General features: G+C 40.2%; 2 protein-coding genes across 2 annotated transcripts; both read right to left on the reverse strand.

The window, feature by feature from the left end:
* Positions 1 to 2,787: 2,787 nt before the first annotated feature.
* Positions 2,788 to 10,081, reverse strand: LOC306976390 (NLR family CARD domain-containing protein 3-like; the record flags this gene model as incomplete). Its single annotated transcript, XM_079574307.1, has 7 exons — positions 2,788 to 3,360; positions 3,927 to 3,973; positions 4,963 to 5,136; positions 5,781 to 5,948; positions 6,600 to 6,773; positions 7,070 to 8,834; positions 10,021 to 10,081. 7 exons carry the CDS (start codon positions 10,079 to 10,081, stop codon positions 2,825 to 2,827), a joined length of 2,925 nt encoding a protein of 974 aa, XP_079430433.1. The 3' UTR covers positions 2,788 to 2,824.
* An 8,286-nt stretch (positions 10,082 to 18,367) lies between these two features.
* tp53i3 (tumor protein p53 inducible protein 3) lies at positions 18,368 to 25,296 on the reverse strand. Its single transcript, XM_079574038.1, has 7 exons — positions 25,219 to 25,296; positions 23,713 to 23,798; positions 21,989 to 22,148; positions 21,562 to 21,829; positions 20,259 to 20,471; positions 19,956 to 20,152; positions 18,368 to 18,615 (listed from the first exon to the last, which is right to left on the reverse strand). Exons 2-7 carry the CDS (start codon positions 23,781 to 23,783, stop codon positions 18,421 to 18,423), a joined length of 1,104 nt encoding a protein of 367 aa, XP_079430164.1. The 5' UTR covers positions 23,784 to 23,798; positions 25,219 to 25,296; the 3' UTR covers positions 18,368 to 18,420.
* Positions 25,297 to 26,733: the final 1,437 nt, after the last annotated feature.

A 26,733-nucleotide genomic window follows, 5' to 3' on the forward strand; every position in this document is an offset into this window, starting at 1 on the left:
AAATGTAGATATATCAATCTGAAACTTTCGCTGTAAATGACTGATATAAATATGAGAAAGAAATGCATTGCAAGTTTTCAGTCATTTATATGAAAATAAGGCCCAAAATGTCACATATCTTTGGTAACAAAACCTGAATAATGGTTCGAGCCAGGCTAAATTTATGATTTTATTTTGTTGATTGACTTTTCGGGGAAGTGATTTTGGATATCTTGTTAAAATAAGATGTTTATTGGTGGAAAAAATCAGGCTAGGAATTAGATATTAAAGATGAATGAAATGAAAAAAACCTTCAAAATATTAAGTCGAAGTGGAAAGTTTTGCATCTGTAGGAGCTACTTGTGGAGATTTTGAAATTCCATAATGGAGAAACATTAAATCAGAGCAATATTTAAACATTTTATTGTGAAGATGAGTTTTTTCTTTGTTTTGTTTCCAGGTGATCATTTTGTTTTGCCTGTAGTGTCTCTCCTTAAATCATCATCTTTAACTCTCTCTTGTCTTGTGGATTCCTTGGACCTTTTGCTGATGCTCCATTAACTAACATGACTATATACGAATAAAGATGCAATATTTTGAGTTGAAAACAAGCTAAAATACTTCCCAGTTCAAATCACTGCTGCTCTTTGTGGTTTGATCTAGTAAAAGTAGCTCAAAGACGCTCTTAAAGAAACAAATAAGTCTTGAATCTTACCTCTGCTGATCAGAGTGAAGCATTAGCAGAGCTGTAAAGACTGTGTGAGTGTTTGTTCCTCTGAGCGCGGAGTTTCCATCCCCGCGGTGACGCCACGAGTCGCCAAACCAGCTCTGAAGAACGTGACAATGTATCAACTAACTCAAAACTTTGGACCTAAACTGACTCACGGTGGATCTATAAAAAAGGAGTGGCTGCAAAGGGACTGGAGAAAACAAACACAGACTGCAGGACAAGGGAAACTTAGGCAGTAGAGGGGTCTCTGCTTTCTTGTAATTTTCTGAAGGACTTTGAATTGCCTTGTGTATGAATTGTGCTCTACAAATAAACATGCCTTAACCTCAAACCCCCGACTTTAACTACAGGCATTTTCTCCTGCTCGGTTTGACCCAAATGTTCTTCTTCTCGATGCCTATAGGCCAGTGCAACGCTCATTTAAAGCAAAGACCTGCATGACTGATTGTAGCTTTTGAGTCATTTTTTTTGGTCATTTTTTGAAGTGCTTTTGGCATGTTTTCAATTGTGAAAGTGGTTTAAAGTGGTTATAGTTTATCATTTATCTAAGTTTTTTGTTGTGTTTCATGTTGCACGATTGACAATGGCAATAACAACTATTCTGATTCTGATTTATAGATTACCTTTTGCAGTATAGCTAAAGTCGTCTGTGCTCTTAAAGGGACTAGATGCAAGTTGGTCATTTCATGCTCACTACTGCCACCACAGGTCTTACTGCAGTCTCTATATTAAAGGAGCTACACCTAAAAAAAAAAAAAAGTGTGTTGTAAAAGTAGCAATTTGTGAAAAAATCAGCCTGACGCGTGACTTTTGCACTATACAATGATTCGTTGATGTTGTTTATGATCAAGCCAAATAGTCAATATGTGAGTGACGCCAAAGGACGGTAAAAAATACTCATTTCGTCACTTTTTGACGAAAAAGGTTGAAAATCAGGTACAGTCCCTTTAAGCTTGTGCATGACGGCACTTCAGACCCGAAGTGACACCTTTTTGAGAGACAGTGCAGGATTTTAGAGGCAGTTGTGGTGAACAGGCCTGGGGTCATTCTACAAATTAGGACATGGGTAGGCAAGTTTTCTTGGTGGAGGCCGATTTTCTTTATTGTAAATAGACCAAGGGCCAAAGCCGCTGATTATTCGCCCAAAGTAAAGCACAACACTGGAAAAATGACCATCTTAAATTAGATAAATGACTTAAAATTGCTTGAATTAAAGTTCTTCTATGTTGAATTTGAGTCGGTTTGAAATAATCCAAGATACAAATCCTATAGCGCCAATGGAACAAGAATAAAACCCACTTGAAATCATGTGAAATGACAAAATTATCTGAATTAAGAAAATAACTACTACTAGAGGTTTTATCTCGTCTCAGACCAGACAAAATCTACTCAAACTTTAGATTTAATCTCTTAATTCAAGTAGATTCATGTCATTTGTTCCTTAAAATGATTATTCTTTTTTCTGTGCACTTCTTTCAAATGCCAGTGTTGTACATAATATATGAGCTCATTGGGTGTATTGACAGTATTTCTACCCTTATTTCTCCCATTTAACTCTAATAGTGTTAAAAGTACTCTCTGATTTGTGTAATAAGGTTTCTCAAAATCATCTTGAGGGCCAGAGGTTCTGTGCTGGAGGGCCGGATTTGGCCCCTGGGCCTGACGTTGCCTACCCCTGCATTAGGACATGGCTGGAACATGTAGGGAGAGGAAAATACTTAGTTTTAACATTTTTAAACTCTGTATAGTCCCTTTAAAAACTATGCTAATAAACAAACATTTTTATCATACATCCTTTTATATACTATATAAAACTCTACAGTCAGCAAAACAAACTGAGTCTGTGAGTTTGTGAAGCACCTGGCATGGCTGTGCGAACCCCTAAACACACCTCTTTTCTTGCTCAATTCCAATTCTTGGAATTCCAATTCTGAATCTGCTTTTCACTTCTTGAATGTTTTCGACATGTGTCACATCAGTGCAACAAAGAGATCACTTTTGATCAGACCAAGATTAGAACCTGGAGTCCTCAAAGAAAAGGGAGTGTTCATTGTCTCTAAAGGGGAATATTTGTCCTCATCCTTCAATGGTTCAGGTGCAGGGGTCGAGTTCTTGTTACTTGGAGACGAGAGCTGCTGAGGAGAAACAAGACCCAAACCCGAACCCGGCGAACAGCGGCTGAGTGAAGTTTGTGTGGAAGGTGTGAAGGTGGATGAGCCGACCCTCCTGGACTCGGTAGAACGTCAGAAACCCGGCGGGACAGTCCAGGAAAACAGCCACTCTGCCCACAGCGTCTCCCGGAGGCAAATCCAGGTACTGCTCCTTCGTACCCGCACAGACGGAGAGCCGACCGTCCGAGCACCACAGCCTCCAGGAGACGTCGTTTTGCCCGAACACGCTGCTCGTGTCGGAGCCTTTGCGAGGGACGTCTTCGTAGCTCACTGCGATGCTGACCACGCCGCTCCACTCCACCTCCCAGTAGTGCCGTCCCGTGAGGGCAGAGGAGCAGAGGAGCTGCGGGAACGTCTTGAATCGGTCCTCGTGACCGGGGTACGGCAGGTCATCGTCGACAAAGATCACCGTCCTGTTGTCCTCTGAGAGATTCAGTTTTCTGTACGCGGTGTTCACATCCAGAGTCAGACCACAGAAGTCTAAAGGAGAAAAAAACAGCACATTACAGTTTAGTCATACTTTATTGTAAATCCCATTCAGAGATCACGACCCTATGTCATAGGAGCTTGATCTCTGAATGTGATTTATTTAGTGTCACTGGTGCATCCTGAGATCATTCAGAGACAGTTCATAAGCTGCCTGACAAAAAAAAAAATTGGAACTGACTTCTGATCTGGAGTTGCTGCAGTTGGTCAGGTTTAGGTTCAACAACACATTGTGCTTAAAGAATAAGATCAGGTGAACATCCTGAATGACCCGGTTAAATCAATCAATGGATTTCTTCTTCATGATGGTTCATGGGGCTCTCATTGTGCAAAAGTGGTTCAGGGAGCATGAGATGGAGTCCAGATCTTAGCCCCATTGAGATTTTTTGGGATGTGCTGGATAATAAATAAATGCAACACTTTTGACATTGCAGTAGCATATTGAACTAATGCCACAGCAATGGTGCAGTAATCAAATCTAAAGGTGTGATCTCTTTTTGTGGTGACTTTTTTTGTTCATCAGGCAGTGTTTGTGACTGTTTGTGATAAGCCATACTCACATTTCTTCAGGCCCGGTTTTAAAAAATGCTCCCCACAAGGTGTCAACCTAAGAACAGATCATGTCCAGTATTAAACAGCGTAGACTTTCATTCATTCATTCAGGCAATGGCACAGAAAAGTACAAGGCAGACAAAATTTAGTAAAGTCATATAGTGGATAAATGAATATACTGTGTGTAAACATGATGGTCAAATTCTACCTGAAAGGGAGTGGGAAGAAGATAACTTATTTAATCCCACCCCCAGTTCTCCATTCAGTGATGAAAACATTGATCTTCACTGTTACCTTGTTCAAGGATTATTATACAAATGTTATATGTTCTGGTAAGTATTCCACACACTTCAACACAATATGCAAGGTATGGGAGTACCAAGGTGCAGTATTAAGTATGGAGTGCGTTTTCATCAAGGTATAGTTTTGCTTTATTCACAATTGAGAAGCTTTTGGAGATTTTTGTTTTTATCTGTCTGGCATGGGGTTTCAATGACAATTTACTATCAATTATTACTTTCAAAAGTGTATTCTCATTTACGATTTCAATTTGGGTAGCATCAATACTTATTTTCTGTTCAGACATTATGTTGCGATTACCAAACATCATTGTCTTAGTTTTATTTATATTGAAGGATAATTTATTGTGTCCATCAACTTTTTTAGTATATGTAGTTCCCTGTTTATCGTATATACGAGCTCATTATAATCATCACTACAGTAGAATATATTTGTGCCATCTGCAAATAGTATGAATTTCAGTACTTTGGATGTATTAATAATATCATCTACAGTATATACACATATTAAACAGCTTTGGCCTCAAACACTGACCCCTGGTGGAGACCACAAACAATGCCAAGAGTATCTGATAAATGCTGACACATTTTTACAAACTGCAAACTCCCTGTTCAAAAACCTTTTTAACCAGTCCCCAGCCAGCCCCCTAATTCCATATCTTTCCATATTATTTACAAGATTGAGTGATAAATAGCATTTTTTTTTAGATCAATAAAAGGAGGGTCACTCCCCTGGAGTTTGTACCTGAGCGTTGTCAGACTCCCCTGCAGATTTTTCTCCACAGAGGAAAGAAGCTTCACTCCAGCGAGCGCTGGGTGGTTGTAGCTGAAATCCAGCTCCTTCAGATGAGAGGGGTTCAACTTCAGAGCCGCAGTCAGGGCAGAGCAGCCTTTACCAGAGACCATGCACCCGGACAACCTGCAAATGCAAACACGGCTTAAAAGGCGGGGCTGCAATGTTTTTTTGGTGGGGGTTTGCACCTATTGTAGCCACAGCTGCCCTAGGGTAGACTGACGAATGCAAGGCTACCAGTCTGCACCACCGGCCCATTCACCTATGTTCTGTACAGCACTTTTTTTTATCTGTGAAAAGCGCAATACAAATAAACTTTACATACTGACTCACGTACTAACTTCCTAACTATTTACCTGCTGTGCATGTGTCCTGATGTGTCCTGAGTGTCAACTCACCAAAACATGTTATGGCACTTGTGAATAAGCTTGTGCTTTATTCTCCAAATAGCAATTATGCAAGTGCAATTGAGGTGACGTAGCTGGATGCTCCGTTATGATAGGGAAATGAATGCAGAGGTTATAGCTCTTTCTGTGTTTATTGGCTTCGTGCAAAGTACTCACAGTGGGGTCGGTAAAACAGCTCACAGTACTCCCGTGTGTCTAAAAAATGTGATTGAGATCTAGTCACATCTTTCTGTCAGCCACACTTTGCTATTCGAACGCAACACACACATTCCCAGACTGGAGAATAAAAAGATTTCAAAGAGAGGCGGCCCCTCCAATAGTTGTGCTCTAAACATTTCAGATGTAAAGATGATGCTTCCAAACCTGAGAGTCTCCACCTTGCACAGCGGACTCTTCAGACCCACAGACAGTTGCTCCACTCCGGAGTCCATCAGGTCGTTGTTACTGAGGTCGAGGAGTCTCAGACTGGAGCCGGACAGGACTGACGACAGAGGACCACAACTGCTCCCCGACAGACAACAGCACTGCAGCCTGGAGGAGGTTACAGACAAAACTACCATAAAACACTGCTCAGTCTGGAGAGAATCTGCTTTACTTGAGGAGCATTTTGGTTTAAAACTCAACACTATTTCAAAGATGTTAGAAGAAGAAGAAGGAGAAGAAGAAGCAGGAGGAGGAGAAGAAGGAGGAGAAGGAGGAAGAAGATGAACAATAAGGAGGAGAAGAAGGAGAAGGAGGAGAAGTAAGAAAATAAGGAGGAGAAGGAGAAGAAGGAGGAGAAGTTAGAGAATAAGGAGGAGAAGGAGAAGAAGGAGGAGAAGTAAGAGAATAAGGAGGAGAAGTAAGAGAATAAGGAGGAGAAGGAGAAGAAGAACTTTATTTATATAGCGCCTTTCACACACTTATAGTCACAAATCGCATTACATGAGACAAATAAATAAATATAAATATAAAAGTTTCTACTCCACTACATTCCTATAAGTGATAATTTGTCCATGTGTTTTAATCTCAAAAGCCTAATAACAAAGACTCACTCTATCAACACTCTATGATCAAATACTTATTTGGGAAAGCACCATAGCCCATTGGTTTTGTGACCTGCTTTTCGATGCCAATCAACCAATCAGGAACCACTTGACTACTGCCATTCCTAAAAAGGAGGGTGGCTGAATGGATTGGTACCTGAGAGTCTGTACAGTGCAGTGTGAACTCTGCAGCCCTGCAGTGAGCAGCTGGACTCCGGGGTCTCTCAGACTGTTGAAGCTCAGGTCCAACTCTGTGAGACACGAGGACTTACAACTCAGAGCCTTGGACAGAGCAGTGCAGCCGTCCTCTCCGACATTCGAGGCCATCAGTCTGGAGGAGAAGAATAAGTGCTGAGGTTTCATTATGGCTCTTTGGCTTAATACATTTGTGCAAGCTATAATACACGCAATGGACCTGGTAGAGTCTGATCTTTACACAAAAGAGATTTGGAAAGGTTACTAAAACAAAGTTGGTTGGCCATCTACAAACTAACTTATTTCAAATCATTTTGGACCCATGTCATCTCCATAACCTCTCAAATGTGTGAGTGGCCATTGCAGCAGATCCTGGGATTTGGTTATTCAGAAGCGATGCTCAACGAAAACTAACATCGAGAAGAAACTCACATGGCTTTGTTGGAGGCTTTGACCACAGGCATCAGCCGGAGGAGGACTTCCTCTGAAGAGCAGAAGTCCCTGAGGTCAAACGTGTCCAGGTCTTTGTCTGAGGACAGGAGGATGAAGGCGAGTGCAGACCACTGTGCAGGAGACATGCGTCTGGAGAACTGCCCCGACTTCAGGTTTCTCTGTATCAGATCAAACAGCGAGCGGTCGTTCAGCTCGTGTAGACAGTGGAACAGGTTCAGGGCTCGGTCCGTGGAGTCCAGCTCATTCATCTTCAGTTTGAGGTACACCGCGGCCTCCTCTGCAGCGCCCCCTGTCTGTGGGAGCAGACCCTGCAGCAGGCTCTGGTTGGTCGGCAGAGACAGTCCCAGGAGGAAGCGCAGGAACAGGTCCCAGTGTCCGTTTGGAGTCAGTAAGGCCTGGTCGATGGCGCTTTGGTAGAAGAGCTCCTTGGAGTCTTGAGAGGCAGAGGTTTGCTGTGGCTGCAGCAGGTTGACTCCAGAGCTGTAGAAGGTTTGATGGACGTGAAGAGCAGCCAGAAACTCCTGCACAGTCAGATGGATGAAGCAGTAAACCTTGTCCTGGTACAGGCCTGGCTCCTCTCTAAAGACCTGTGTGAAGACTCCGGAGTACACTGAGATCTTTGCAGCATCAAGTCCACACTCGCTCAGGTCACGCTCATAGAAGATCAGGTTTCCTTTCTGCAGCTGCTCGAAGGCCAGTTTTCCCAAAGACAGCACCATCTCCCTGGTCTCTGGAGTCCAGGGTTGGTCCATCACCCCTCGACTGTCGTACTTGAGGCTCTTGACTTTGGCCTGGAGCACCAGGAAGTGGATGTACATCTGTGTGAGGGTGTGGGGCAGCACTCCACTCTCTCTGGTCTCCATCAGATGGAGCAGGACTCTGGAGAGGATCCAGCAGAAGACCGGCATGTGGCACATTATGTACAAGGTGCGGTTGCTCTTGATGTGGGAGATGATGGTTGTGGCCTGCAGCTCGTCTCTGAACCTCGTCCTGAAGTACTGCTCCTTCTGAGGGTCTGCAAACCCTCGCACCTCTGTCACCATGGAGACGCAGTCAGAAGGGATCTGATTGGCCGCCGCGGGGCGTGTGGTTATCCAGAGGCGAGAGGAGGGAAGCAGGCTCCCCCTGATAAGGTTCACCAGCAGCTCCTCCACTGGGGCGCTCTCTGTGTCCTCAGTCAGGACTCGGGTCCGGCCGAAGTCCAGAGGAAGTCTGCACTCGTCCAGACCATCAAAGATGAAGAGCACGTGGAGGTCTTCAAAACTGCAGAGCCCTTTGGTTTGCCTGAAGAAGTGGTACAGCAGTCCCACCAGGCTGAACTCTGTGCCTCTGAGCACATTGAGCTCTCTGAAAGTGAAGGGGAACAGCAGCTGGACGTCCTGGTTGGCTCTACCTTCAGCCCAGTCCAGACTGAACTTCTGCGTCAGCACCGTTTTCCCCACGCCGGCCACGCCCTTCGTCAGCACCGTCCTGATTGGCCCCTTCCTGTGGGCGGGGCCTTCAAAGATGTCTTCACATGTGACGGTGATCTCTTGTACAGTTTGTTTCCTGGACGAAGCCTCGATGCGTCTGACCTCGTGTTCCTGGTTGACCTCGGAGGTCCCTCCCTCTGTGATGTACAGCTCTGTGTAGAGCTGGTTCAGGGGGGCGGGGCTTGCTGCTTTAGCCACGCCCTCAAAGACAGGACTGAACCTCCGCTGCAGAACGGACTTCAGCCTCTTCTGATAGAGGGCAGAGTGACTGCCTAAAGACAAAAGACAAACGTGAGTCTGCAGGCTGCAGTGAAGGAGGAATGTTGTTGACAGAAGTCAGCACATTAATAAGGAAGTGAAGGGATCAAACTGAAAAATGGGGGAGCAGGAGACATCCGATTCACCACCCAAAGTTTTAAAACATTTTTTCATTCCATATTGGTGAATGGTACATGGCCACAGCTGCCTTGGGCCACAAGCCTAAGCCTAGTCAACGTATCCACCAACCAACAGCCACACTCTCACTTTAACTCCATCTGAAAGATAAACATATGACAGTATGCAGTACCACCCCCTGGTGGCCAGGAACGACTCCAAAAGGAACGTTTTAAAACGTTTAAAACAATTGGAGACTATACACCTCTCCGCTTAAAAGCCTGGCTCCAATGAGTTTTATTTTTTCTAAAGATCGCCGCTACCCATGTACCAACTCTGGGATGGGTATCATATTTTTAACTGCGCTGTTTTTTGTTATATGGAAATAAAAAGTTTAGGCCTGGGGGCGCATTGATTGGAAATGGCTTCACACAACCATTAACTATGAGTGAAAAAATACTTTTTCTGTTATCGTTCATATTCATTTAAAGAAAAATGACTGTTGCGGCTTCCAAACAATATTTTATAGCCGCGGAGAGGATATAAGGCTGGGTCCTGTGGCTCAGTTTTGTGACGCGCAAGGAGGCTATAGTGACAGATACGCTGAGATCCAGAGTTGCGTTAGTGCATTTATTGCATTTAAAAAAAAGGAACAAAGCTATAACAGCGCATTAAAATGAAATGTGACAAAATGATGCAAACCAGGAGGGATAAACGGACAAAAAATGACTTATGGAATGGGTGCGGTGCGGTCAACAAAAAATGTGGCTACCCAGACTAGACCTCTCTCATCCGGACCCCAGGTGAGTGCGCGTTTTTACACACTCACACTTCCGCGTGCACACGCCCATGCCCACGTGAGTACCCCGCCTCAGAAACACACACACACAAGCGCACCGTGCACACACTCACACAGATGCGTCTCCTACAATGACAAAAGGTACTTTTGAGAACGACTGTATCTATGGGGGCAACACAAAAAGCACAGCAGCACCAGCCTGGATTTCACTAAATGTAATATATAGTAGTATAGTAATACATTGCCTGCATGACCATTGACATATATTTGTAAACCTTCCTTACTGCTGTGCAGCCGCTCCGCCAGCTCCTCCTCCTTCATTCTCCTGAGGAAGTCCAGGGTCATGTTCAGAACAGCCTCTCTGCTACTCTGCTCCTCATCCTCCTCATTTACAAGGCATTGTGGGTGATCTGAGGCCAGAACTCTGTGAAACCGTTTCAGCTCATCTTTGACAAAACTAATGATGGTTTCTTCCAGATCCTAAAGAAAAAAAATCAACCAAGACTCTAGACTAAATATTGGAGATTGTGTTTGGTGTCAAAGGTAGATTAATTACAGACCTCAAATATGGATTCCAGTGTGTCCGCTTTAGCTGTTCGCTTCACCCTATGGACAAATTAAATAATAATTGTATTAGATTTTCTATATGGAAGATTCTTAAACCCACCTCTCCTCCTGCACACTGTGACATTAACAGAAAGAAACTACTGTGTTGCTGTTGACTTACTGTGGCCCTTTTTTAAAATCCCAATCTCTGTGAATGGACCTGACCTTCTTAACACCGCAACCAGGGTCAAGTCTGTAGAAATAAGACACACTTTCTAACCAGGTTTTTAGAAGAAACATGCTAACCATTATGTCTGTAAGATATGCATAAACAGTTTATTATTTTTCATTGAATTTAAGATAAGGGTCAGGTTTAGGTAAACTGGACAGGAGTCTTCGTGTTGAAGACGTTTAAGCAACTAACGATCTTAAATCAGCATGTTGAATAGAGACAGAGCTAGAGCCCTGTCAATCTGTGGTTACCTTACATTATCCCTTACAAGGTACCAAAAGTCAAAGATCAAAAGAACAGGACAAACAGGCTACAGAGGTTGGAAAGGAGGGGAGTGTCTATAGCAGGTATGGACAAGCCGGTACAAAAAATATGATTGGATCACCTAATAAAATAACATGTCCACTGCTGGAGTGACCAAGTGTTTGTGTTTTAGTTTATGAAATGCTGTTAAAGAATAACGCACATGAATATAGGCTATTTGTAATCTTTTTGTGAGTTGTTTATTTTAATGTAATCTAATATCCTGGCTTATACCCAAGGATATTTGGTGTAAAAAAGTCCACTGATCCTTGTGTAATGTTTTTAACCCTCCTGTTATGTTATGGGTCAAATTGATCTGGAACAAACTTGATGTTCCTCACAAATGAACATAACAGGAGGGTTAATAGATATAATTGATAATTAATATGCAACATCTTGTTTGCAAGAAAATATAACACTTTGTTGATGTCCCTCTTTAGATAAGAGGACCCTTCCCTCTTTTTCACTTATAGCAGCCACTTTTAAGAAAGCCTCTTGGTGTTGGTTAATATCAGATTAACAAACCCCCAGTATTGGTATCGGAAGCAAAAAAGCTGGGTCGGTGCATCTTTACAATATATTGATTTTGTAATACACCTGTAAAAATCGTGATATCTTTACCAATGGTAATTATATGCAATTGTTCTTAAAAGATATCGCGCAAGTTTTCCGTTTTATTCAGAGATATGGTTTTTGAAAAATATGCATTTACTTAAAAATGTGTGACTCAACTTAGCACAGGCTGCAATTTAGTAATGTATCATTAACCCATTACAAAACATCCTGCCTCTGTGGGGTCTAATGTATAAAACTTGCCAACCCTGTAGCTTAGGCATGTGCTGAAATGCAAAAGGTGCATGTATTTAAGCAGTTTATATTTCACTATTCTCTCGAATGTAAGGATTGGATATAAACAATTTCCCCAAGTATTATGTAGAGCATGTGAACAGAGCAGTCACCTGTCTTTCTCTGAGCTGTCCAAAGCTTCCTCCTCACTGTAACTGGCCATTTTAACTCAAATCACACTAGAACAGCCTGTAACACAAAACATCTTTTTCTTTTTTTTCATAATACGAAACATTATTGATGCACACGATGTCCATTCACTTACTTTTTGTCTCTCATGTGATTTTCACAATCCTCAACGACCAAAAGGAAAACGGCAGGAAAAATATTCCTTGGGGCATCAAAGAATAGTGAAAGATTAGTGGATATGCATAAGGCAAATCCAACGTTGGCCGCGTTTGCCTGGCTTGTTGTGAGAAAGCAAAGGGCTGCTGAACCGGTTCTCAAAACGAATAAAAGATAGAAAGGTGTGGCTAAAAAGGAACCAGTAAGCAGTGATATTAAAATAAAGATTGTAAAAATGGGGAGATAGGCTCAGGGGTGAGTCGTCTTTCTTCCAGATTGTGAATGGTTCATCCCATTTTCGACCCCTTTATACAGTCATTGTTCCTTTGATTGATTGATTGTTCCGAGTTCAATGCACTATTATGTGCTGCTTTTACAATGTTTGAACATACATTCATATATACAGTGGTGCACATAAGTATCGGACCCCTTTAACATTTCAACATTTTGACATACTATGGATTATAAACATAAACATATTTAATTCAAATTTTATGTGAAAGACACACACTAAGTGACACAATTGTGAAGTGAAAAGAAATGAAATTTATACATGATTTAGATGTTGTTTTTATACATAAAAAAAATGAAAAGTGTGATGTGCATAAGTATAAGCCCCCTTTGCTTTAAGTAACCAGTTGCCTTCAGAAGTTGCCTGATGATTTCTGAATGATCACATGTTGACCCAATGACTAAATAGAGTCGACCTGTGTGTAATCTAATGTCAGTTCAAATACAGCTGCTCTGTGATGGTCTCAGAGGTCTGTGAAGAGACTATTGAGGAGCAGAAGCATCATGAAGTCCAAGAACACACCAGACAGGTCCAAGTTATTGTGAAGTATAAAGCTGGGTTTGGTTATAGAACATCTCTCAAAGTACAGTTAAATCCACCATCCAGGAATGGAGAGAGTCTGACATCAATGCAAACCTACCAAGACCCGGCCGTCCTCCTAAACTTACTGACCGAACAAGGACAGCACTGACAGAGCTGTTACAGAGAAGCCTGTGATGACCCTGGATGAACTGCAGAGAGACACAGCTCAGGTGGGGGAAACTGTCCACAGAACAACTATACACTGCACAAATCTGGCCTTTATGACAGAGTGGCATTTTTAAAAGAAAACCATAAGAAGTCCCGTTTAATGTTTGTCAAAAGCCTCCATGTGGTTTCAGGCAAACAGCCACTCTTGTAAGTTTCCTAACATATTTGTAGCGTCCCAATTCTTCACGGGGGCAACTTAATCAGCACATTTCCCAATAGTCGGGGACCCAAAGTCTCAAGAATAGATTGAACATGACATACTATACTTTTTATTCATGTTTTTTCTGTTAACTTTGACCCTAAGGACCAATAATTTTGCATCAATTGAATGAAAAGAAATATAATTACATTGTTCCTTTAAAGTTGTAACATTTGTCTTTTCAGCAATATTAAAAAAGAGAAAGCTACATTGCAGTATTGTGTTTTTTTGTGTGACACGTTTAAATTGGGAGAACAGGATTATGTTGAGATTAAAAGGATTCCTTGGCCATGAATAATGTGGACTTTAGCAACCATGTTAAATGTCCAGAGGTAATCAAATCATCACAGATCCAATGTTTTTGGTTGGATTTTTAGTAGTTTTTAGTAGTTTTATTCGGTCAGTTCATTCATTCCTTTAAACGTAAAAACATTTCCAATTCTTTGTGAACAACACGACCGAAAGGGTTTAGGCTGAAGTGAAAACTTATAACGCCTAACCCAGTTTACAAACTTCCACGAGAGAAAAACAAAAACAAAACACAAACATTAATAATGAACAATATCAAGTGTTAAACAGAAGAGAGATAAACAAGTATCTGAAGTTAATAACATAAATTTCAATATTCCAACAAATATGTATACATACATTTGTTTTAAGTTAAATTAGTTGAAACTAAATCATGTCATCATTATTATTATTATTATTATTTCTTTTTTTTCTTTTTCTTTCTTACTTTATTCATCCTAAGCTTATATATTCTTGAATTTTAGTAGCTTTAAACAACTTTTTGAAAGTTTTGACTGTTTGGGACAATTTTAACTGATCTTCCAGGTCGTTCCACAGATTAACACCTCTTACAGAAATACAGCGACTCTTTTTATTCTTTTTCGCTTTTGCTTTTTTGAAAATAGCAGTTCCTCGGAGGTTATACTGACTTTTTCTGTGTTCAAAAAGCTCCTGGATGGGAGGAGGGAGAAGATTGTTAAATGCTTTGTGCACTATTACTAATGTATTTAGATCAACAAGATCATGGATTTTCAGTAGGCTTAGCTCTACAAAGATAGGGTTCGTTGGTGCATAGAAATCTGCTTTAGTGATAATTCTTATTGCCTTTTTTTGGAGTAGGAAAATAGGATGAGTATTGGATTTATAATTGTTTCCCCATATTTCCAGGCCATAATTTAGGTAAGGAAGTATGAGGGAGTTATAGAGTAATAGAAGAGATTTTTTATCGAGTACAGTTTTCAATTTGCCAATTACAGCAATGGTTTTTGCTAGTTTTGTTTTTAATATACTTATATGCGATTTCCATTCAAGTTTACCATCAATGGTCACTCCTAAAAATGTATTTGCATGAACTCGTTCAATTTCTGTATCATTTATTTTTAGAGTTGTATGATCACTAATTTTTCTACTCCCAAAGATAATGTATTTTGTTTTACTGAGATTCATTGAGAGTTTGTTTAGATCAAACCATTGTTTTAAGACTGTGAGCTCGTCTTCTACTGTTGAAAGGAGCTGTTTCAGGTCCTTTCCAGAGCAGTACAGGCTGGTATCATCCGCATATAATACACATTTTACGTTTTGCAAAGCATCACAAACATCATTGATATACATTAAAAACAATTTCGGACCCAAAATAGAGCCTTGTGGGACCCCATGTGTAATTAGTTTTTTTTCAGAGTTGACATTGTGTATATGTACATATTGGTATCTGTTGCTGAGATAACTTTCCAGCCAGGCATAAGCAGGTCCCCTGACACCAAACCTTTCAATCTTTTTTAGAAGCCTTGTATGGTCTATGGTGTCAAAGGCCTTGCTCAGATCGATAAAAACACCCACTGCATATTCACTGTTATCTATTGCTGTGGCCACGTCTTCCACAAGAGCCATGATTGCCGTTGTAGTCGATCGGTTCGATCGAAAACCGTATTGATTGTCACTTAATAAACTGTATTTGTCAATAAAAGTGTCGAGCCTAATTACAAATAACTTTTCTAAAATCTTGGAGAATTGCGGCAGAAGCGAGATAGGTCTGTAGTTGTCAAATATATGTTTATCTCCGTTTTTATGTATTGGAACTACTTTTGCAGTTTTCATTTCTCTTGGGAAGGTGCCAGTAAGAAAGGACTGATTGCAAATGAACGTGAATGGTTTCACCACATAATGAATAATTTCTTTAACTATCATCATATCAATATTAGAGCAGTCTGTTGACCTTTTATTCTTGAATTTTTTAACTATTTCTATAATTTCATTTTCCTCAGCCTTTCTTATGAAAAGTGAGTTGAGATTTTGTTTTGAACTGTTACAATTTAATCTTTGTGTGTCTCTAGGTTCTAGAATTTTGTTAGCTAATGTCGGTCCAACATTAGTGAAAAAAATATTCAGGGCATTTGCAATTTCCTTGTCATTTTCTATGATTTGATTGTCATTGACAAAAAAATGAGGCAAATTGAATGTTTTCCTACCCTTCTTAATGATTTCATTCAGTATTTTCCAGGTCCCTTGGGTATCATTTCTGTGTTGTTCCAATAATTTGTGATAATGGTATCTCTTATTAGATCGAATTATGCTTGTCAACTTGTTTTTATATGACTTGTATCTACTTTCAGTTTCTGTAGTTCTATGTTTTATATATAATCCATACAAATGATTTTTCTTTTTACATGCTCTGACTATACCTTTCGTAAACCATGGCTTATTGGTTGCCGTTTTATGGTTGACCTTGCACATTTTAAGAGGACAGTGCTTGTCATACAGTTTAATGAAAATTGACAGAAAGGTGTTATAAGCCATATCAGGGCCTTGAGAGGCATAGACCTCATCCCAGGTCTGGGCCAAAAGATCCGATTTAAGGTCAACAATAGCTTCTGGTGATCTATGTCTAATTAACTTATGACTAACTGTGTCGGATATTTTAGCTTTACATAAGATTCCATGAAAAATTCCGAAAACAGGAAGATGATCACTGATATCATTTATAAGTAAGCCAGCAGTGATTTTGTTACCAATTGCATTAGTGAATATGTTATCTATTAGTGTGGCCGTTTCAACTGTTATTCTTGTTGGTTTGAGGATAAGAGGGAAGAGACTGTTACTATACATTGTTGTGATAAAGTCTGTTGTTTTTGTATTTTGTTGCAAATTTAGTAGGTTTATGTTAAAATCTCCACAAACAATGTGCGTCTTATCAGGATTACTGACTAAACCATCTAATTTCTGGATGAATGTATCTAGGCACGATCCGGGTGGTCTATACAGGCAGCTTACAATTATTTTCTTTAATTCTACAGTAATAATTTCAACGGTTAAGCATTCCAAAATACCATCAATGGTAATAGACTTACTGTGAACCACATTTGTTCTTAGATCAGTATCCACATACATAGCAACACCCCCACCTTTCTTATTTTTCCTGTTCAACGTAAATAGTTCATATCCTTCCAGTTCTACATCAAAACCCTTGTCATCCTCCAACCACGTCTCAGACACAGCGACAACACTAAATTTCTTAAATTGACTCAAGTAGTTCTTAATTTTTCCATAATTTTTATACAGGCTGCGACTATTAAAGTGAATTATTGTGAGTGCATCATCGGTTTTAACACCTTTAAACTGCTCATCGGTATAATATTTACAATCATTTATATTGTTGAAAAAATGTTTATCAGGGTCTATATCACTCCAAAAGTCATTACCTCTGTATTCCAAATGATCATATAGATTTAGTGTCGTATGCTCATATTCTGAAGGTAAGTCGGTGATATTATAGTTTACGGAATCAAATTCATGAGCCTCAATATTACTAAATGCATCAATTAATTCATCCTCACTAAGAGTCATTTATTTTGTGATAAACAACAATCGTACCCGCAAATATGTACATGCAATCAAGCATGCACATACTTGCCCTGCATACATGCATACACACAAACTTACATACATGCATACACACAAACTTACATACATTCATACACACATTCACGCACACGGCTATCCACGCACACACAAACAAAATGCAACTTATAAATAATAAATAGAAAAGAATGTGTAGCCTGTACAACATTCCCAGTCCAGTAGCAGTCATATAGTCCATGTCCTTTTTGTCCATGTAGTTTTTAAGTACTCTCCATATTTTCTCGGTTCCAATAGCTGTCTTTAGGTCCATGTCCTTTTTGTCCATATGATTATAGGTCCTCTCCACAGAATTCCCAATCCAGTAGCTGCCATTTGCTCCGTAAGTGTCCATGTATCTTTGTCAATATAGTGTGCAGTTAATCTCCGTAGTGTCCCCCGTCCAGTAGCAGTATGCACATAGTCACAAACCGTAGAAAATATATTCTCAGGTCGTTCGATTTCCAAATCCTCCAGCATCAGTGTAGTCCAGTTTAGTCCAGTCAAAAAACTTTCCTTATTATCTGTATTCATCAAGGTCTGTAAGCTCCCTTACCGGTACAACTTTTGCCTGCTCCGGCAAGTAAGTTTTTTCTGTGGAATTAGTATACAGTTGGTTGAAAACAATGGCATATTGACTGATGCCATATCTAGGTGGAATAGTTGATTGCCAATGAAGTAAAGATGAAAATATCAGGAAAAAAGTGAGAAAACTGCTATTTTGTTTCATTAAATTGATGCAAAATCATGTAGAAATGTATTTTAAGAGTTATTTTTTCAGTGGATGTTATCAGTATCTGGAATGCCTTAATTGACAGCCTACCCAACCCACTGAGGATTTGAGGGAAAAAAAATGTTTTTCCCATTTTTCTCATCAAAAATACAAGGTGCACTAAAAGTTAACAGAAAAAACACAAATAAAAAGTATAGCAGACCGTGTCAGGTTAAACCCAATTTAAAGAGCTTTTGAGACTTTGGGTCCCTGACTACAACTTGCAGGATCACTGTTCAAGGTCACAGACACAGAAATGCAATAAAACTAGTCTGTAATCAAATCGATAAAGAGGGAATTAGATGCACAGTTCTTTTTTCACCCACAAATGTCTTGATTTTACAAGATACTTAAGGTGGAGAAAACTCATTTTGTTAAGGCAGTTGTAGCACTGTGGAGAAGGAATGAAACAAAAATGCTATTTAAAAACAACTTGCTATGAAATCATATTATGTTAACATTTATTAAAAGGATCAAGTGGGAAATTAGTTGCAGAATTATCTGTATTTCACGAGAAAGAAATTCCATATAGCACAACATAAAGCCGTACAGGACTTTCTTATGCCTGTAGATGGTCACTGATGACGTTTAAGATGATTTTGCCCATGTTCCCGTTGGCCTCCATGAGCTGATGGGCCTCAGAGACCTGCTCCAGGCTGAACTGACGGTCGATCACCGGCCTCAGGAGAACAGGGCTCCCAGAGAAATGAGGTAAGACACGCGAGGAGAAGGAAGTGACCAGCTGTGCTTTGTACTGGAAACAGAGAGAAGAAAGTGTTGTTTTTCATGTTGAGCCGTGTGCTTAACCTCTTAACCCCCACCTGAACAAAGGAAGTTTTCTCCAGTTTGGCTTTATCCAAATCTAAAAGCTTCTGGAAACATAATAGCAACAAAAATAAGATGAAAAAGTGAAAAAACGCGAAAAACATGACAAAAAAAGCAACCAAAGAATATTAGTAAAGAAATAAAAAAAATGACAAAAATGTGACGAAAAAGTGGAAAAAATGGACTAAAATTTTACAAAAAGTGACAAAAACAGTGAAGAAAAAGGGACAAAGATGTGATGAAAAATTTGACAAAAAAGTGAGAAAATTTGGGCGAAAATGTGACGAAAATGTGACAAAAATTGACAAAAAATGAGAAAAACAGTGAAGAATAAGTGAGAAAAATGTGACGAAAATTTAACAAAAACATGACAAAAAAGTGACAAAAATTTTACAAAAACATGACAAAAAAATGTAAGAAAAATGTGACAAAAAGTGACAAAAACAGTGAAGAAAAAGTGACAAAGATGTGATGAAAAATTTGACAAAAAAGTGAGAACATTTGGACAAAAAAGTGACAAAAATGGGACAAAAATTGACAAAAAATGAGAAAAACACTGAAGAATAAAAGAGAAAAATGTGACGAAAATTTGACAAAAAGTGAAAAAAAACAGTGAAGGAAAAGTGACAAAGATGTGACAAAAAATGTGACAAAAAAGTGAGAAAATTTGGACAAAAAAGTGACAAAAATGGGACAAAAATTGACCAAAAAATTAGAAAAACACTGAAGAATAAGTGACAAAAATGTGACGAAAATTTAACAAAAACATGACAAAAATGTAACAAAAATGTGACAAAAAGCGACAAAAACAGTGAAGAAAAAGTGACAAAGATGTGACAAAAATGTGACAAAAAAGTGAGAACATTTTGACAAAAAAGTGACAAAAATGTGACAAAAATTGACAAAAAATGAGAAAAACAGTGAAGAATAAGTGACAAAAATGTAATAATAACATGACAAAAAATGCAACAAAAATGTCACAAAAACAGTGAAAAAAAGTGACAAAGATGTGACGAAAACAACGCCACTAAAGAGTAACAGAAAAGTGGCAACAGAGTGACAAAAAAGGAGGAAAACCAAGGAAAAAGATCTGTTCACATGAGTTTTGCACATCTTAGCTTTTCTAATGGGGAATAATAATAACTGTCCTATAGGCTGTGACCTTTGAGATTTGGGTAAAGCTGAACTGGAGCAAATGCACTCGGTTAAGGCGGGGGTTGGACATAAAACAAAACAAACTGTCCTCCTCATAATTCCCCTCATCCTCACCTGCAGACTCCTGGAGCGGAGCAGGCTGCACAGGAGCTGTCCCCGTTTGGACAGCAGCCTCTTCAGTAAGTCTCCCTGGACCGCGCCGCCCCCTAGTGTCCCGTACAGCACCCAGCGCCCGTCCACCGCCAAACACGAGACGTTCTGCTCCCAGCACGACCCGCCAACGCAGTCCAGGATCACGTCTGCTCCTCTGCCTGAACCGGGGAAGAGTCAACACATCATCATATAATATAATAATAATAACTGCAGTCGGGACATTCCTTAAAGATATTCATTCGTTATATAGATGAGTGTCTGTACCTCGTGTAAACTGTTTCACTCCTTCTGCAAAGTCGTCCTCTCTGTAGTTGAACCCGTGGGCGGCTCCCAGGGTTTTGGCCAGTGCCAGTTTTTCCGGCGTCCCCGCGGTCACTAAAGGCACGGCTCCCAAATGTCGGACAAGCTGAACCGCCGCGGACCCCACTCCGCTGGCCCCGGCGTGGACCAGAACCACCTCCCCCTCCTGAACACGGGCTGGAGCACAAACAGGAATGTAATTTCAACTATCGACCTTCACAAACTTTCTTTCTTTGAAGGCCCGGGTCGGCTTGTGGCTTATCTCCTTTTTCCATGCAGTAAAGCCCTCTCCAATAAAGCCTATGGGCCATGAAAGTGTGCAAGGCTGTGGGAATCCGGGGTGCTGAGGCTGCTGCAGTATCCCCCGGTGGATGGTTTGAGCATTGCAGGCCATAATAATGAATAGGAAATTAGCGCAGAAGAAGCATTTTTGGTGGCAATCTTGTCCTTCAGCACCCCCTAACCAAGAATATGTTCCCACGGCTCTGTCCCTGTGTCTGGATGGTTTCTTCTGGATGCTCCAGTTTTCTCACAGAAAGCTGATCCTTCAGTAACTCCTGACTGTTTCCATGGGTGCTGTTGCTGTACTATGGTCCTGACAGCCGGTCCATGAAGGATGTGTCAATTTGCAGAAGACAAACTTCCCTGCGTCACTATGTAATGCCGATGCACAGCATAATCTGTGCATATTTAACTTCTTAAGATTTGCAAATCAAACAGAGGAATGATATGATAATATTCAAAGGATAGTTGGACACGAGCGATGGCGATGTCGTCACATCCGGGGGCCGTGGCAGGAAATTTGATGTATTAAATACAGAATGCTAGTTCTTCAAAAACAAGTTCTGAATGTATTTGAAGGAAGCTGATCTTTGGTTTGTATAGACAGAGTTGTAAGCAGGGGTGCGATTATACAAGTATTTACTTCTTCCCACTCCCATTCGGACTTGTACTTTCTTTTCATGTATTTTCGTGAATTGGCATATATTACAATATATATATTATATATTATAACCCATCTTTGCAGAAGGGTGATTTCATAAAACAGTGTTAGAGGCCTGGATGTATCAGCTATTTCCCTACCATCATTTTGAATTAATAAATGACTTGCACAATAATTGAAGCAAAAGCTTGATCCAGAGTAATGTGTTGATATGATGCTGTAGTTTGAGCCATGCCATTGTTGTCCATTAGATTAATGGTAATGTAATGCCGTAAATCATTTAGACCTTTAAATGACTGTATGTCCTTGTGCACTTATTCTCACCCACAAAGTGCAGCAGCTGAAAGGCGGTGAGCCAGGCCTCGGGCACGGCCGCAGCCTCAGAGAGAGACAGATTGTTGGGAGTGGACATGAGCAGCTGTTCAGGCACAGACACGAACTCTGCGTATCCTCCTCCACAGAGCAGAGCCATCACCCGCTGAGAGGAGGAGAACGTGCCCTTAACTCCAGGCCCGACGCTCTCCACCGTCCCGGACACCTCCAAGCCCAGGATCTCACTCTCTCCGGGGGGAGGAGGGTACAGCCCCCGCCTCTGGGGAGGAAACGACAGATAACAAATCTGTCAACTTTAGAGGAATGAAGAACATCGATGTCTTCAAACATTCTCCATTTAAATAAGATTATGTTTAAAAGTTCCTCTCAGAGTCTGGCGAGTTAATGTTTTGACTTGGCAGGAAGAGTCCGGTCTCACCTGCAGGAGGTCGGCTCGGTTCAGGGCCGTGGCGTGGACTCTGACCAGGACTTCCCCCGGTCCTGGCTCCGGTCTGGGGACGTCCCTGATCTGCATTTTCTCTGGTCCTCCCGGTTCATCTACGCACACAGCGCGCATCATCTTCATCACCGGAGAAGAGCTGCACCTGAAGAAAGACTGGAAGAACAAACGACTATGTGATTTAGTCCAACATGAACCAGGTTTAAACGACAATACACAGCCTGACAAAAAAAAACACCTGGATTGAAAGAACTGTTTACATTCCTCGGAAGTTTAACATGAAAAGGAGTGAGTGGGACAGGTTTAATTCCAACAAAAGGACGGGGCCTTGTGATTATTACAGTTACAGTACAGTACAATTACAGTAAATTTGATCAATAAGCTGAAGTTAGACGGATGATATAAAGTCAAACTCTGCTGCTCTGGCTCTGAACAGAAATCAGAGGCTAAAGTTAAAGCTAAAGCACACAGAACAAAGTCTGGACGAGGAAATTATGCACAACTGTGGAAAAAAAAGTTGACTTCAGTCATGAGCGTGCTCCCCTTCTCTCAAGTCATGAGAATTCGTCTGATAATCAGCTCAACTTTAAAGGAATAGGCCACCGTTTTTACAGACTGAGATATGTTCTTGCCTGAGCTTTGACGAGTTCTTTAGGACCTGTCTGATCTTCACCCGTGCCTTCTATCACGTAAACACAGCGCAGACGGCGTTAGCATTTAGCCTCTCCTCTATAGCTCCAAAACTGGTCAAGATAGAAGCTACCGGATGCATAACTACTCCTGGTATTATTACGCCTTACAATATAGTTCCCCCTTTTTATCCGCTTAGAAAATCCACATTGTTTAATTTTGTGTAATTATACTTTGTAGTGTAACACTTCACGTAACCATATTTAAATAAGGAAAACGTGGAAGAGCTTGGTAGCTTCTATCTTGACCTGTTTTGGAGCTATAGTGGAGAGAGGGAGAGGCTAAATGCTAACGCCGTCTGCGCTGTGTTTACGTGACTGAAGGCACTGGTGAAGATCAGACAGGTCCTAAAGAACTCGTCAAAGCTAAGGTAAGAACATATCTCAGTATGTAAACACGGTGGCCTATTCCTTTAAAGAGAGGGTATTATGCTTTTTCCAATCACACAGCACCAGTCTATATCACACTACAATGATGAGCAAACCTTCTGTTGGTCTGTAAATGCAGTAAATTAGAATAACTGCCCTGTATAAAATGTCTCTCTCAAAATGGCTGTAGTGAATGTCTTGAAATAGGCCTCTGTCTCTTTAAGAACCTCTGAGCCTTTCCGACACGCCCCCTCCACACGCTGTCTGTGGCATCAGTGGGGAGGGGGTTCTGCTGAGGAGCAGTGGTTGGTTACTCGGCTGGTGACGAAAGCTCGGAGGCGTCTCCAGGAGGTGGGGGCGTTCCTAGGAGGACTCAGGCAAACCTATCCCTAAAATGGCCGCCATCAGAGTTTTTACAGATTACTCAAAAATACGTGAATGTGCCAAGGCAACACTTCAGGCATGTTTTTAATGAGGGAATGACATAAAAACATGATGTAAAGCTTGAAAAAGTCCATTTTGCATAATACCCCTCCTTTAATGAAACGCCAGTGATTGTGCCATAGGGCTAATCAAAGCTAAATATCTGAGTGTGTTACCTTTTGTTCCTGGAGACTGTTTTAGGGGCTTAGGTGGTTTAGTTACTGAGTACTTACTTTGTGGTTGTGGTAGGTTCTTCCCAATAGAAATCTCCCAGTCTTCAGGAAGTGATGCATTGGATTCAGCAAATGCTAAAAAAAATAATAATATTCATATCAATTGAAGTATACTATTTTGCTTAAACAACTCTTCTCAAATTCAAACAAAACTACTCAATAGTCTGGAGTCTGTTAAATCAATGCAAATGGACATTTCTGGACGTCTTTTTTTCCCCAAAAGTAAAGAAATAAAGCAATTATTTTTTTACTTTTTGCAGTTGAAATATTTGCCTAATTTTAAAATCATCAACATTACAGACATACAATTGTGTTTAAAATCTGTCAGACACTTAAAAATTATAATAGTTTGTAGCTGTACCTACTTTATTTTTATCTACATTTACCAAGTTCACAGAAACAATAATAATGTACTGCACCAGATTAAGGCCAAATACATTGTCCTCCTGATTCCTGATAAATAAATAAATGGAAGAAAAGATATAGAATGAAAAGGTAAAGTAAGTCCCTAGTCACAGATAATAAACATTGCAATTCCAGTAAACTACTCTCAATGTCTATTTAAATCTACAATAATAATATTCAGGCTATAACATTACAAATACCAGCATAATCCAGTGTTAATTTCGTCGACTAAAATATTTAGTCTTAATTTTATATTATATTTTTGACGACTAAAATTGGACTAAAACTAAATTAAAAGTTTCTCATGAGACTAAAACTATGACTAAAACGTCCAGATATTTTAGTCGACTAAAATAAGACTAAATAAAAATGAAAAGGAGAGACTAAAATCATCCAAACTTCTATTGACCGTCTGAAAGAGCCTCAGATCATTTAAATTCACTGCCAAATGAACAGGTCTGTGTTTTATTCATGTGGGAGAAGCTCCATTAAGTCGAGGCTTGATTAAATATGATTATAATGAATATTATAAATGCAAAGTCGACTAAATTCGTCTTAAATTTAGTCGACTAAATTGAAATGCAATTTTAGTCGACTAAAACTTGACTAAAATTAAATTACATTTTAGTAATAATCATGAACATTTCTGCAAACTAAACTCATTTCATTTACAACTTCCCCTGATCCGCCAGCTGGGGGCGTAGTTTTCCTACTTACTGAAACTAAACAGTAAAAACAAAACTACTTTTTAGGAACAGTGTCGTGGAAAAGTTCGCGAAAAAGTGAAATATAGACTTAAAATACGGAAATACATTAAATATTGAGTAATATTGGAATAGTGAACCTGGGTTGATGTCGTAATACACGTTTTGTTACAATTACGCAACATCTGCATTTCACGTGGATCAGGACAGGAGGAAGAGACTGGACTAAAAACAAACTTCACAAAAACTGATGAATGTGAAATGGTTTTGCAGCAAAGTGGAGACATGGAGGTGTCACGTTCGCCATAGAAAGCCTTAAAGTTTAGCGTTTTCTTGCTTGTAATTAACTGCCTACAAAGTTGCGCGGACAAGGAGATGAAACTCACCCACAGATGCGCTCAGTCCCGGGGTTTGGAGAAGAATGCATGATTTTGGAGAAGTTTCCCAGTTTCAGGTTCAGCTCGTGTGTTTTTCAGGCTGTTTCAAACCGAGATCAAGGGGCAGGAGCAGAGACTGAGCGTTAAGACTTTTAAAGGGGCAGCGGACATTTTTTTCAAAATATGGTTTGGATTTAACCCCTTAACTCCCACCTGAACCGAGCACCTTTTTCTCCAGTTTGGCTTCACCCCAGTCCAAAAGCTTCTGGAAAAAAGCAGTGAAAATAGCAACAAAACTGAGACGAAAACAATGATGGAAATGTGACAAAAAGTGACGAAAAATGTATGAAAGAGAGGCAAAAATGTCACAAGAAATTGACCAAAAAATGACAAAAATGTGAAAAATGTGGCAAAAAAAATTACAAAAATGTGACAAAAAATTTACAAAAAGTTGATGAAAAATTGACGAAAAAAATGACAAAAAATGACAAAAAAAGTGACCAAAATGTGACAAAAAGTGACGAAAAATGTATGAAAGAGAGGCAAAAATGTCACAAGAAATTGACCAAAAAAATGACAAAAATGTGACAAAAATGTGATAAGAAATTGACAAAAAAATTTACAAAAATGTGACATAAAAACGACAAAAATGTGACAAAAAAATTACAAAAAATTGATAAAAATTTGACCAAAAAATGACCAAAAAATGACCAAAAATGACAAAAAAATGACAAAAAAATGACAAAAAAATGTCATAAAAATGTGACAAAAAATGACAAATAAAGTTACAAAAATGAGTTGAATACCCAACAAAAAAATGATGGGAAAAAAATCTGATGACGTGAGGAAAAAGATCCTCTCGGTTCAGGCGGGAGTTAAGAGGTTAATGCAGTGTCCTCCCTGTGTGATTTTTTTTTTCATTAATCGTACATAAGATACTCTAGTTTTTTCCTCACCTTGTTGAATCCACATTTTCTTGATTAAAACAATCCTCTTCCAAGTCCATGTCCCGCCTCAAGGCCAAAGTAGGTGGGTGAAGTGGGTAAACTTCATTAATCCCCATAGGGAAATTCGTTCTCTGCATTTGACCCGTCCTCTTTGCCACTGGGGCCAGCGTGGGCCGGTGCTCGGGGACCCATCTCCAGATGTGAAACACCTGGCCGGAGGATGAACCCATTGTACATGTTTTTAGTGGGAGGAGAAACTGGCGGAACTGACACAGACACGGGAGGACATGCAAACTCCACACAGGGCGACAGTGGCGCAGGTGGCAGAGCGGGTCCTCTCGTGAGCGGAAGGTCAGGGGTTCTAATCATGGCTCCCGCAGGTGAACACTGTCGAAGTGTCCTTGGGCAAGACACTTCGCCAACCTTGCCCCCAGTGTGTGAATGGGTGAGTGGTTCCTTGCTTTGAGTGTCTGCATGTGGAAAAGGAAAGGCACCGTTCAGGTGGGGATCGAACCCAGAACCTTCAAGACTTTGCACATTTTTAAGATACAATTCAGATATTTCAAGATAACATTTT

This window comes from Gobius niger (genome assembly GCF_951799975.1).
Source record: "Gobius niger genome assembly, chromosome: 16".
Lineage (NCBI taxonomy): Eukaryota > Metazoa > Chordata > Actinopteri > Gobiiformes > Gobiidae > Gobius > Gobius niger.